This window comes from Salminus brasiliensis, chromosome 21, assembly GCF_030463535.1.
Source record: "Salminus brasiliensis chromosome 21, fSalBra1.hap2, whole genome shotgun sequence".
NCBI lineage: Eukaryota > Metazoa > Chordata > Actinopteri > Characiformes > Bryconidae > Salminus > Salminus brasiliensis.
In genome coordinates this window covers 938,009-951,343 of record NC_132898.1, presented here as the reverse complement: position 1 = coordinate 951,343, position 13,335 = coordinate 938,009, and the positions used below count along the sequence as shown (strand labels likewise).

The following is a 13,335-nucleotide window of genomic DNA, read 5'->3' as shown; positions in this document are numbered from 1 at the left end:
GGAAAGGAGTGTATCCGACGAATGAGGCGAGACGAAGACATTAAAGGAACGGGGGGAGAGGTGAGGAAGTAGAGAGAGCGCGGCAGAGAAGCTAAATGGTCGAGAGGAGGATGGATCGGGTTGATGATAGCGGGTGAAAGTGTGGTTACTCCCTTCTTTTAAATAGGAAGAAAAAGGGGCGCCGAAGAAAAACAGGATTACGGATTAAAAGCATCACCCGGGATCCCAAACTGAGAGGAGGAAAATGGATGCGAAGAGGAAAAGGTGGGGAGAGGCCTACTGACAAGAGAGAGAGAGAGAGAGAGAGAGAGAGAGAGAGAGAGATGCTTTTAATGTACTAATGGGGAGTAAGCCTCTTTGACCACAGTCACTGTACCAGGCACTGCTGGCCTACTTACACGTACCATCAGCCATAACATTAAAACCACCTGCCTAATATTGTGTAGATCTCTCTTGAGGCACGGACTCCACCAGACTTCCCTTTAAAGGCGTCCTGTGGTATCTTAGCAGAAGATCCTTAGATCCATTAAGTCCTGTAAATTGTGAGGTGGGACCTCCATGAGTAGCAGTGAGGCCTTGGCACCCATGCACTCATCTGTGTTCTTCACTTCAGCTGTGAGTGGTTTTAATGTTATGGCTGATCTGTGCACTGATATTTATTTCAGTACTTTGCATCTAAACCCTGGTTTCTATTCCATTAGCTCACTCTAGAATCTACACCGTATGTTCAAAAGTTTGTGGACACCCCTTCTAATGAATGCATTCAGCTACTTTAAGCTGCACCCATTGCTGACACAGATGTGCAAATGCACACACACAGCTTGTCTAGTCCCTGTAGAGAAGAAGTACTGCCAGTAGAATAGGACTCTCTGGAGCAGATCAACATTATGACCCTATTGGCTCCATGCTGCCTAATGCCAGGCGTGGACTACAGGGGTATAAAGCCCCCCAGCATTGAGGAGCTGTGGAGCAGTGGAAGAGCTGTGTTCTCTGGAATGATGGTGGAGGAGGAGCTCCATCCAGTACTTTTGGTATAAGTTGGGGATTAGGGACACTTTTGTTGCTGAATGCAATCAAATCCTCACAGCAATGCTCCTCCTCCAAAATCTAGTAGAAAGTCTTCTTCTCTGGACAGTAGAGACAGTTACTCCAACAGAAGCAGGATCAACTCTTTTAATAGCCTTGATTTCAGAAGAAACAGTGAATACACAGGTGTCCCAATACTTTTGTCCTTATAGTGTATGTTTGTGTTCCTGCTGTTAATGAGGATCATTCTGCTGGAGTCAGCTCATGTTCAGGATCTTCTCTGTAGGACATGTTGACCTTGTCTGATGCAGAGGAATGGTAGTAGCTGTTTATTTTGAGGTCACACGGCCTGCTAAAACGATTATCCAACCACCAATGGACGAATAGGTTCCTGCGGACGCTCGCCTCCTCAAATAATTTAGGCTCTGTGACAAAGTCAGAAGAATAAGGGCAGACAAGAAGAACCGCGAGAGGCCAAGAGTTCTGACAAATGGTGGAAAAAGTCACCTTAGTTAGGGCTGGCCTACTCCCGCTGTTTTTCGGGCGTACACTCTGTGCTATGGCTTAAAGAAGCTGCTAGCCACCGAAACGCTGAGCTCTGTCGGTTCTATATGTATCACATACAGTGCTGACAGTTAGCATTCCCTGATTATTTCACATTGTCCTGAAGGTTCGACCAGTTCCATCAAGAGCCCAACTTATCATACTTACTGCTGATGTCCTGAACGACTGCAGATAGGCACCGTGTGCCTTTCAAATTGGTGTTCCAGGGGCTTAATGTCACTTATCAAGTTGGGAAGCTGAAGTATTTCAGTCGATGTAATGTATAATGTCAAAAGTTTCATTGCCTGTCTTTTGGGAGCAGTTTTGTGTAAATCAGTTTAATGCAGTACATTTGGCTTTTCAAACTCATCTGTCAGCAGAATGGGTGCAGTGTTCCAGTCGGCCACCAGGAGGCAATGCGTGCGCAACACTTTCTAAAGTGGGCTTCGTGCTGCAGAGCCTGCACCATTTGTTGATTTTAAGGCAAGCACAAAGCCCATGTATTTCCATTACCTTTCAGAGCCTTGAAACGACCAGGGGAAATCATACTACTGTGATAAATGTCTTGTAATGTCCTGAATGTGTTTACATTTCCATATTAGGGTAGCACTGGAAGCACTGGTAGCACTGGAAGTGCTTTATTTTACTGATGTTTACCAAGATACGTGGCAAATTTGTACTTTCTGAGTATTCTCTGGTTGGTACAATATTTGCACCTGTATTTATTGGAAAATATTGATTTTTTTTTACTATTAAATACTTTTCTCACATTAGTTACTGTAATTGTAACATATATGCAATACATTTTTACCAGTAAGTACTACATAATTACCTGATCAATTCTAAGACTGAATACTGCACTGCAGCACTACATACCTGGTAGTTCACCTATCATACCATTTATTAATTTTTAAAGAATGTCCCAAAAATACTTGCAATTACTACATATTACCTCATATCATATAAAACCCAACTTCCCTCTCATTTTAGAGTTTGATGTGGAATGTAAATTTGGAATGTAAAGATAAAGTGTGGAGATGTGGACAGATATACAGGAACCAATCGACTGGTCTACTAGGCCAGTCACCATGAGAACAAACCAACAAACACACAGCCATGACCTCGCTGCAGTGGCCTTCACAGGGGCCTTCGCAGGGGCCAAAGGTCAGATGTAAACTCACTTGACCCCTTCATTCATATCACCTCCAGATGAGATCTTCTCCGGGGCACTCTCCCTCATTCTCACTTATGTGAAGAATGACAGCTTAACCCTTTATGTCCTTCTCACTGGAGCCACATCTGATTAGCTCTGAGTGTAGAGCCGTCCACTGGTGGCGTTACTGCAAGAAGTGGAGAAATGGGAGAAATTTTTAGGGTTCTTCTGAGGTTCCTCCTCAGAAGATAAGTTCTACACAGCAAATACTTTAACCATTCCATTATATGGAAGCTCTTTAAATTTTAACGAGGTTGCTCACACTTACACTCTCATCTCATTTACAGAACTGCTTCTGGAAAGAACCATCCACTCAAATGTTCTGTATGGAAGTCTGTAGGCCACAGAAGAGTGTCTACCTGTAATTAACTCTATATAGCATTAGAATAAACCCTAATAAACATAGTCAGCGGTCAGTGAGAGTGTCTACCTGTAATTAACTCTATATAACATTAGAATAAACCCTAATAAACATAAAGTCAGTGGTCAGTGAGAGTGTCTACCTGTAATTAACTCTATATAACATTAGAATAAACCCAAATCAACATAAAGTCAGTGGTCAGTGAGAGTGTCTACCTGTAATTAACTCTATATAACATTAGAATAAACCCAAATAAACATAAAGTCAGTGGCCAGTGGGAGTGTCTACCTGTAATTAACTCTATATAACATTAGAATAAACCCAAATAAACATAAAGTCAGTGGCCAGGGAGAGTGTCTACCTAAAATTCTATAATGGATAGGAACTGGAAATACTGGCCTTCCTCCAGGAGAGGAACTGGAAATGGTTAAACTAACACACACACGCACACACACACATACACACACACACACACACACACACACACTGTGGGTTGGATAATGCAGAGATGAGAAGATGAAGCTGGAAGTGAGCAGAAAGCCCTGATCCAGCAGAAGGAGGCTGGTGTGGGGTGGCTGAGCAGGCTGAGGGACGGCTCTGCGTCGCTGCAGTAAAGCGTTCTGCATTTTCTCCTCTAACTGCAATTAATTTCACTTTCAACCTCCAAGCCCCCTCCTCTCCCTCACCTACTCTTCCTCTGCCCCATCTGTGTGGTACTCTTCTTTTTTCCTCCCTCACTCTCTCTCTCTCTTTCTCTCTCTGTCTCTCTCTCTCTCCCTCTCTCTCTCTCTCTCCCTCTCTCTCTCTCCCTCTCTCTCTCTCTCTCACTCTCTCTCTCCCTCTCTCTCTCTCTCTCTCTCATTTTCTCCTGCACTCATTGCTCAGTGTCAATGGAGAGCCGCAAGCTGTCGCCCCCCCGACCCCAGGCGGGTTCAGATGGAGGTCAGGCATGGAGTGTGTGTATGTGTGTGTGTGTATCACACACTCCCTTGCTCTGCCTCAGCTGCCGTTCCAGCTGCTGCTACCATGGCAACAGAAGCAGACAGCACAGACACCAGGGGCTTGTGTCGAATGTAGCACTCCACCGAAGATCTCACTTCTCTTCCTCTCTCTCTCTCTCATTCTGTGTGACTCTCTCTCTCTCTCTTACCCTTCCTCTCTCTCTCTCTCTCTCTCTCTCTCTCTCTCTCTCTGTCTCCCTCTCTCTTCCTAACTCAAACAGGTCAGGAATGTGGACAAACACTCACACTCTCAGTGCCATAGAAGTGCAAATGCCCCAAAATGCGACAACCGATGATCAGAACCGAAGTCTTATCCGGGTCTGGAGGCTCCTGAACCTCCAGTGAGGGATTAAACAAGAAATGGAGGAATTCTGTCTTGGCCGGTGACGAAGCTGTCGCCCACATCGCACATAGGCGTCCCAACGCCCAGAGCAGCAAGCGTTGTTTTTACAGTAATGATCTCATGGTTCGAGTACACTGGTGATGATGACACAATGCTGAGCGAGAGCTGGAGCACCTCCTCATCTCCTGAGGGTCTGGAAGACGCCTGCTCCTCTAACGTTTCCTCTAAAATCAAGGGCCTTAATAGGAGTCTGTCCCACCTTTTTCTGCAGTAACAGCCTCTACTCTTCTGAGAAGAGTTTAGGCTAGATGTTGGAACATTGCTGTAAGGTGATTTGATTGCATTCAGCCACACAAGAGCTGTAACTACTTATTTCATGCAAAGGTATTGAATGGAGCTCCATCACAACATCACTAGGGGGTCTATACCCCTCTGGCCCACGCTCAGCTCTGGGTACAGCGACCCTAGGCTCATGTGGGCATCGCTTCTCCAGAGCGTCCCGTTCCGTTGCTCAGAGCTTTTTCAGATAGAGCAAAACACTGACCTTAAAGCAGATGAACTACTTTGGGTCGTCTGGATACTTTTGGATATACAGTAAACAATGCATAATACTAATAATAGGTCTGGACCTTCTACTGCACAAGGGCAGGGTCTGGAGCAGCAGTGAGCGGTTGGTAGTGACGGAGAAGCAGGAGGTCACGGAGAGGCGTTTTGTTGTAAGCTGTGAGGAGCACAAGGACAGGGTCAAAGCTGGGCTAAAAGCCGACCTTTCCTAGATAAAACGATGAAGAGCAGGGCATGCATGCGTGCATGAGAACAGACCAGGATGGAGGTCAAGGAAAGGACAGCCTAGAGGGAGGGGGTCTTAAGGAGCATGCAAAAGTTTGGGCACCCCTGCTGTAAATTTATGCTACTGTAAACACAGAGACTAGATGAAAGCCCCTGTTTACTGGTTATTAATATTTAATGTTTTATCTTAAAGATCTAAATATCTGCCACAGAATATGCGTTTACCAGTGTGGCAGATATTTAGATATATTTATAAATATATATTCAATATATATTTATAAATTAATCACGTTTAATCGTAGTTAAATGCTCTAAAACCTGCGAGATGTTGCCTGCACATCACAGTGAGTTCCTGTATTTACTGGATCTAACTGATATACAATATTTTAAACTATATTTTTAAAGAAATAAACAGTGTAAAAAGCTGACATTCCACCTTAAAACAGTGCTGCAATTACATTTGGCCTCCTGTAAGTTCTGCACCATTTAAGGTGGAATGGAAAGTTCCAATAAGAGGCTGAAGACGCATTTGTGGAGAGGTTTAACACAAATGTCCCACCGGCCTGCTGAAAGTGTTATTACCAGCCTCTATTACCAGAGAATAGACCCACCAGTTTATACACCTATAATACACCTCAGTGTGTAATAAGCCTTTCTGCATTAAGGGGTTAAATAAGCAAGTGTGTGGACCCCCATACCACTGGGGGAAGCAGATTAACCAGTGGAATTACAGCTGATTGCTGCATCCTGTTCGAGGTTTAGCAAAGAGGCTGACTGAGGTAGATGAAGCAAACGTCTTGCTAACTGCCATTGGTTCTTTGGCTGATCTGACATAATATAGGTTACATTTAGTCCTGCCTTAAATCCAACAGAAGAAAACTACAGAAAGAGTAGTAGAAAAATCTCTCCACAGAAAAGAACAACAGCACTTTTTCATCGCAACAATTGTTGCTAATAGTTTAGGCTTTAAGATTACTGTATTATTTTGGTTTGGTACAATCTTACAATGAAAAAAGCAAAGGAGCTCCATGCAAAAGTTTGGGCCCACCTTCAGAGAGATCTGAGCTCTCACTTTTAAATTAGCCTGAAGCTTGTCCCAACAATTAGCAGCCATGAACATTAACATAATTGATGCCCACGAAGCAGGAGATGTTTTCTGGTAGCCGTTTCCTCAGTTCCTCAGTTAACAGGAACGGTGGAGGTCAAACTGAGGTCTGGAAGACCAACAACAGATGAGCCCAGGTAAAAGTACAGGTACATGGAAGAGGACTTAGACACTGGTACAGGGGCTTCACAGGGGCTGGGGTTCCTAAAAGTACCGTAGCTCAAAGATGATTTCTTAGCACTTAGCAGATCTTAGCACTACAATGCTTTTAAGAAACTGGGCCGAGTTTAATGCAATATTTAATTTTAATTTGTTAAATAACCCAGAACCTCTAATCCCATCTGGGTTGCTTCATTTAAAACCTAATGATTTGGCAAAGTGAGGCCAAGTTATGGATCTGACTGTATATGTATTTTGCTTATTTATATATTTTGTAGTATTTGTAGTATTTATTATCAGCTTGTCTGCTGCTGTTCTGTGTTATCCTAAAGCGCATGTCTTAGAGGAACTAAAGGCCTACAAAAATACCAGAGGTGAATCTGTAGTTAACCATCAGAACATGTGTGTACTGGCTCTGGATGAAAGTCGACCCCAGACGGTGCAGAATAAGAACCCACCAAGCCTCTCCTTCAGCATGCTCTGAAAACCGCAACACGTGAGTAGAACTACATTTCCCAGAATGCAACGCGACCCTGCAGGCTCTTTGTTGCCGGAAAGCTTCGTCGAAGAATGAAAAAGCAGCGTGATATTCCGAGGTAAACTGCGATCTGTGCGTCTGATTGATCTGCTATTGCTGATTAGAGTAATAAAAGACAGGACTGCGCATTAATGTCGGATTTGGATGAATTTTTCGTGGCTCCACGAATCCTAAACGAGCGGTGAGGACGCCCCGTCCCAGTCCCAGTCCCTCCGGTTACGGTGGAAAACTGGGAACTGCGGTTTCATACTGGACTAGTTTCGTTCATATGGGCTGATTAATATGATCTGAAATGAAAACGCCTCTCCTAATGCTTTAAGCTGGTGTAAAGAGGCTGCCCAGTGCTAGAGCAATGATCTCGTCTTCTAGCAGAAATGTTTGCAATGTTTTTTTTAGGACTTGTCTGTATTAAAGTCAGTGTCATAATATTTTACCATATCAGATCAAATTTAGTATCTATTTATAGTAAGTAATAGAAAATATTAGAATAATTATACCTTTTGTGACTATAGTACAGTTAGTACAGTACAGAACAGCTCTTTAATTGAGTTAGATTGAGATACAGTACCATACTTTCACTATAGTACAGCTTCAGCTCTTTAATTGAGTTAGATTGGGATACAGTACCACACTTTCACTATAGTACAGTTTCAGCTCTTTAATTGAGTTAGATTGGGGTACAGTACCATACGTTCACTATAGTACAGTTTCAGCTCTTTAATTGAGTTAGATTGGGATACAGTACCATACTTTCACTATAGTACAGTTTCAGCTCTTTAATTGAGTTAGATTGAGATACAGTACCATACTTTCACTATAGTACAGCTTCAGCTCTTTAATTGAGTTAGATTGGGATACAGTACCACACTTTCACTATAGTACAGTTTCAGCTCTTTAATTGAGTTAGATTAGGATACAGTACCATACTTTCACTATAGTACAGTTTCAGCTCTTTAATTGAGTTAGATTGGGGTACAGTACCATACGTTCACTATAGTACAGTTTCAGCTCTTTAATTGAGTTAGATTGGGATACAGTACCATACTTTCACTATAGTACAGTTTCAGCTCTTTAATTGAGTTAGATTGGGGTACAGTACCATACGTTCACTATAGTACAGTTTCAGCTCTTTAATTGAGTTAGATTGGGATACAGTACCATACTTTCACTATAGTACAGTTTCAGCTCTTTAATTGAGTTAGATTGGGATACAGTACCATACTTTCACTATAGTACAGTTTCAGCTCTTTAATTGAGTTAGATTGAGATACACTACCATACTTTCACTATAGTACAGCTTCAGCTCTTTAATTGAGTTAGATTGGGATACAGTACCACACTTTCACTATAGTACAGTTTCAGCTCTTTAATTGAGTTAGATTAGGATACAGTACCATACTTTCACTATAGTACAGTTTCAGCTCTTTAATTGAGTTAGATTGGGATACAGTACCATACTTTCACTATAGTACAGTTTCAGCTCTTTAATTGAGTTAGATTAGAATACAGTACCACACTTTCACTATAGTACAGTTTCAGTTCTTTTAATTGAGTTAGATTGGGGTACAGTACCATACTTTCACTATAGTACAGTTTTGTACCTTTTCCAGTCTTACATATTGGTAAGGAACCCATGCTCTCTGTGAGCTGCTACTTCATGCTATAAAAGAATATTTAGCAAAGCTGGTATTACATGTTTTTACCAGACTGTTTTTAATTTATTTTACCATTTTTTTACTTTAGTTATACTCAGAGAACTTCAAAGCATTGTAATCATGCCATAACTGTTGATCAAGATTGTTTAATAAATTATAAGCCATCCTCATTTTAAAGCAGACTGGAAAATGGAGATTGGGGTCAAGAGGAAGAACTCCAAGCAGCGATTCCTGGCCCAATGCCGACCCCTGAGAGCCAGAACAACATTGCAGCAGGCCACTTTCTTCAGGCTGAGCTGGACCTCAGTGCCCGCCTGCGAATGCTGACCTTTGGGGAACCAGTGCGATACATCTACAACCCGCTGGAGTACGCCTGGGAAACACATCGCTGCTATGCCGAGACATACTGCCGCAGCGGACAGAGCGTCCTCTTTCTTGGAATGAATCCAGGGCCATTCGGAATGGCCCAGACAGGGGTAAGAGAAGCTCACACTCACTGGATAGAGGAAACACGCTGTGCAGATGTCCACAAGAATCCAGAAAGCAGCTATTGTTGCTTTTTCTTTTAAAAGCCACTCTGGAGGAACAGGTGTCTACAAACGTTGGGCCAATGGCCAGCAGGCTTTAAAAATTATACGTCTTTCCTGTGGCAGACTGGGGTTCATTTCCTCAGCTGAATAATTACACCACACTATACTGTAATATGTGAGTCTAAAGAACTTTTAGACCAAGTGAAATTTCGTTAGACCTTTAAAACATTCCTCACACACTTCTTTATGGAACCAAAAGTGGCTATTCTATCAAAGAACCATTACATATCTCAAAGAACCATTGGAACACTTTGGAGCTTGGAGATATAAACCCCCTTATATTGGTCCTTAACCCTCTTTGTTCCCCAGCTGCCACAGTGATGGATGCCCACTGCTCCGGGCATGTGCGCTCACTGTCCACTGAGTGTGTGTTTGCTCACTAGTGTGTATGTATGTGTTCACTGGATGGCCAAATTCCATCTGTGTTCTGGATGCTCTGGATGCTGCTGAGACTGGAAGCTGTGATATGCAGATGCTTAAAGACTGCTTCAGTGTTTTCCAAACAATTGAGACATGTATAAGAGAAGCCAGTGGGTATCCATGAGTTCCATGAGTACATTTTTATGTGAGAACTCATATTTCTGTGGAACACGTTTATGGGAGTTGGAAGTCCAGCCATCCATGTCTGGGAGCCACAAAGAACAAATTGTTCCATGTTCTTTCTGGTTAAGTGCATCAGTGTGGTGCTTCATAAAAAGAAACTAAAGCAACTAAGCAGAAAGGCAGAACCAACTGTTGAAAGGTACTCAGTGAGGTTCTTTTTCTCCTCTTAGGTACCATTTGGCGAGGTCAAAGCAGTCCGGGATTGGCTAAAGATCACAGGGGAGGTGGGACACCCTCTTAACGAGCATCCCAAGCGACGGATCAGTGGCCTGGCCTGCACTCAGAGCGAGGTGAGTGGTGCACGTTTTTGGGGCCTCTTCAAGGAGCTCTGCGGTGAACCTGACAACTTCTTCCGCCACTGTTTCGTTCATAACCTCTGCCCGCTGATCTTCATGAGCGAATCTGGGAAGAACCTGACCCCACCTGAACTGCCGGCAGTGGAACGGGACGCTCTTCTCCTGCACTGCGATGCCGCCCTGTGCCAGGTGGTCAGGGCTCTGGGGGTTTCTATGGTAATCGGAGTGGGTAAAGTTGCAGAGCAGCGAGCTCGCCGAGCTCTCTCGGAAGCAGGCAGCTCTGTAAGGGTGGAGGGTATCATGCACCCTTCTCCGAGGAACCCACAGGCCAATAAAGGCTGGGCAGCAGTGGCCAGAACCAAACTACAGGAGTTGGGGGTGTTGAGTTTGATCACCCAGTGACTGTGTGAATGTTCACCCTTCCAGTGTCTATGGACAGAACCATTCCAACCTTAACATATGTTTGATTTCAGAGCAGGGAATCAGCGGTAGAATCAATGACGATTAGCTTTGAACGTTTTCATATTTACTGTTCTATTGTGAATATTCTCAGCGTGTTTCTCCATAAATGTAAAAGTACTGTTTATGTTTTTACATGGAAAGAGAGTGGAGTCTCTTCTACATCTGCTGTTTATTACATTGTTATTACTGTAACAGAACATCTTATCTCTGGAATAGAGATTTCATTTGATTAATTTCAGTTTCTTAAATTACATACATATAGACTTTCAGAATTTTTATTTCATTTTTCATGTTCATTTTATGTTATTACAAGTAATTTGGGACCATTTAAAGCAAAGGGTGGCTAGTATTTCAATAAAAACTATTATTATTATTATTATTATATACTTTTCAGAACTGTCCCAGATGTCTGTAAGTGTTTTCGCAGCACACAGGGCTTTTCTTGTAATAAAACAGTGGAAATCATTTAAATTCCTCAATTTTGATATTCTGATATTCCAACTTTTCACTTCATAAAATTCTTGCTGTATTTAATTTATATTTTCTCAAAACCCCTGTAATAAAACAATCGATCTTAGTATATGTATCATAAAACATCTCTACAATCAGATCTGTTAGTGGGGAAAAGAAAGTCATAGGAAGAACACAGCCCTGTACAGTATCTTCTCATATCCTGTGTAATACGCTCTCTCTGGGGTAAAACACACTGTCGCTCATCTTTCTTTGTTAGCCTGTGAAGCCAGGGACCCTCGAACACTGGCTTTCTTTTCCTGTCTTCTTCAGGGCACAGAAGAGTTGCTCTTATGCTGTTTGTTTTCCTTTCCTCCGTGACGATGGATGGATTGCTCTCGTCCTCCTTTCTCCTCCACTGTCGGGTGCAGGTGGGCAGAGAGCCTGTGTTTGTTCTGTCTGTCGCACTGGGGGTCTTGTGAGAGCGTGATGAAGAGGGGATGCATGAGTATATGCAGTGCACCTGACCCTCCACACACACACACACACACACACAAAAGGCAAGAAATGGATTGTGTTTCTGTTGCTTTTTATTTGTATTTTTTTTCTTATTTTTTCCAGTTTCTGCAGAATGAGTGGCCAGTTTAATAGAAACGCATACCTTACACTCTGGTCATTATTTTAGAAACACATACCTTACAGCTACAATATACCAATTTTATATATAAAAAAAACACCTACCTTATAGCTATACTTTGGCCGGTTTATCAGAAACACCCACCTTATAGCTATACTCTGGCCATTTTATAAGAAACATCTAACTTGTCGCTACATTCTGGCCATTTTATCAGAAACACCTGCCTTATAGCTAAATTCTGGCCATTTTATCAGAAACACCTGCCTTATAGCTACACTCTGGCCATTTTATCTGAAAAGTGGGGGGTTTGAACTTTTTCCTCACAAGAAATTTTATTTTTTAATTAATTCTATTTTATAAATGATAAATAAAGACATTTCTTCAGTTTAGAGTTTATTTAGATTACCTCAGTTTCACAGTGTTGATCAAATGAAAATCAGACACCCAGGTTATTTTTATATTTTTCATGGGGTGTCCTAATTCTTTCACATCACTGTGGCTACACCCCAACACCTTTTATTAGAAACACCACCTTACACCTGCAGTTATCTCAGATCATTTTAATTGCCAGTGTTTTGTGAAGGTGTTCAGTTATCTCTCTTATCCTGTAATTAATATGCTGCAGATGGCGTCTGAAACCTTCTCCATTTCTGCTTGTTTCAACAAATACACACCCAAACACTCTCCCCTGCTTAGAAGTCAGAACATACTCCCACATCCAGCGAAGGCTGACTGCTCTCACATTTCCTTAACGACTGCCATCTCTCTCCGCTCTGTCTCGATATTAATTAGCCGGGCGAGCTCTGCCAGTTGCTAATGGGATTTTCTCTGCAGCATAGAGTCCCTAACAGTGTACAAAACACACACACACACACAGACACAGCCTGTCTGCTGGCTCTCCTGTGAGCACTGCGTATTGATAGAAGCCACAAGAAGTAGGGATGCGTATCATTTATTAATCATTATTGTGATGGCGGTCTTCGCAGTATTGACACTGCAGTAAAAAAGGGCTCTCAAACAAAGTACAGTTTTATCCCTTATGATATGAGCTCTTTGACCGACCTCAGCTGGTTCAAGTGAGTTTCTGGGAGAGGTTTGAGTTCATGTGGTACAAAAGCTGTGGATAATTGTGGATGAAAGAATGCAGTTCAGTCTTCATTAACATGTTTTAGGATTATTTTAAGTGCAGTGAGCAGTAAATAATGCAGTACAGTAGTCTGTACCTGCTGGGAAATCTCAGTGAGAAAGGATTCTTCGAGTAATGCCATAGAACAACTATCTTTGGTTCAGATTTAGTCGATCAGTCAAAATATATTTGGTGTCCAAAATTTCCTTCATCACAGAGTTGGGGGTTCAATGCTCGGGTCTGCTAAGCTGCCATGGTTTGGCCCTTGGGCAATGTTTGTAATTGACAAAACACTTGACGTCACCCAGGTCTTTTCCACAGATACATACCGAAACACTCCCCTCAGTCGCCCAAACCACATCTAAGAGATGTTATGAAATAACAAAATTTGGGAGGAGGAACATGCCTGAAGCCCCTCCTCCTAATCTTTTGTCCTAT

The 13,335-nt window shown here is 42.5% G+C and overlaps 1 protein-coding gene across 3 annotated transcripts; it reads left to right on the top strand.

Annotated features, from left to right (window-relative positions):
• Nucleotides 1-7,069: 7,069 nt before the first annotated feature.
• On the top strand, nucleotides 7,070-11,149 carry smug1 (single-strand-selective monofunctional uracil-DNA glycosylase 1). Of its 3 annotated transcripts, none has more exons than XM_072666112.1 (3): nucleotides 7,070-7,136; nucleotides 8,915-9,209; nucleotides 10,097-11,149. In XM_072666112.1, exons 1-3 carry the CDS (start codon nucleotides 7,111-7,113, stop codon nucleotides 10,622-10,624), a joined length of 849 nt encoding a protein of 282 aa, XP_072522213.1. In that variant the 5' UTR covers nucleotides 7,070-7,110; the 3' UTR covers nucleotides 10,625-11,149. The 3 variants fall into 3 exon arrangements, with proteins under 3 accessions (XP_072522213.1, XP_072522212.1, XP_072522211.1); XM_072666111.1 differs by having other exon boundaries at nucleotides 7,074-7,136; nucleotides 8,912-9,209; XM_072666110.1 differs by lacking the exon at nucleotides 7,070-7,136 and adding an exon at nucleotides 7,147-7,259.
• Nucleotides 11,150-13,335: the final 2,186 nt, after the last annotated feature.

Bases quoted from the DNA above. Each gene is read 5' to 3' on its own strand.
- smug1 (XM_072666110.1), top strand. From the start codon at position 7,210: ATGTCGGATTTGGATGAATTTTTCGTGGCTCCACGAATCCTAAACGAG. The intron at 7,260-8,914 runs GTGAGGACGCCC...ATTTTAAAGCAG, and splicing joins CCACGAATCCTAAACGAGCG to ACTGGAAAATGGAGATTGGG. The intron at 9,210-10,096 runs GTAAGAGAAGCT...TTCTCCTCTTAG, and splicing joins TCGGAATGGCCCAGACAGGG to GTACCATTTGGCGAGGTCAA.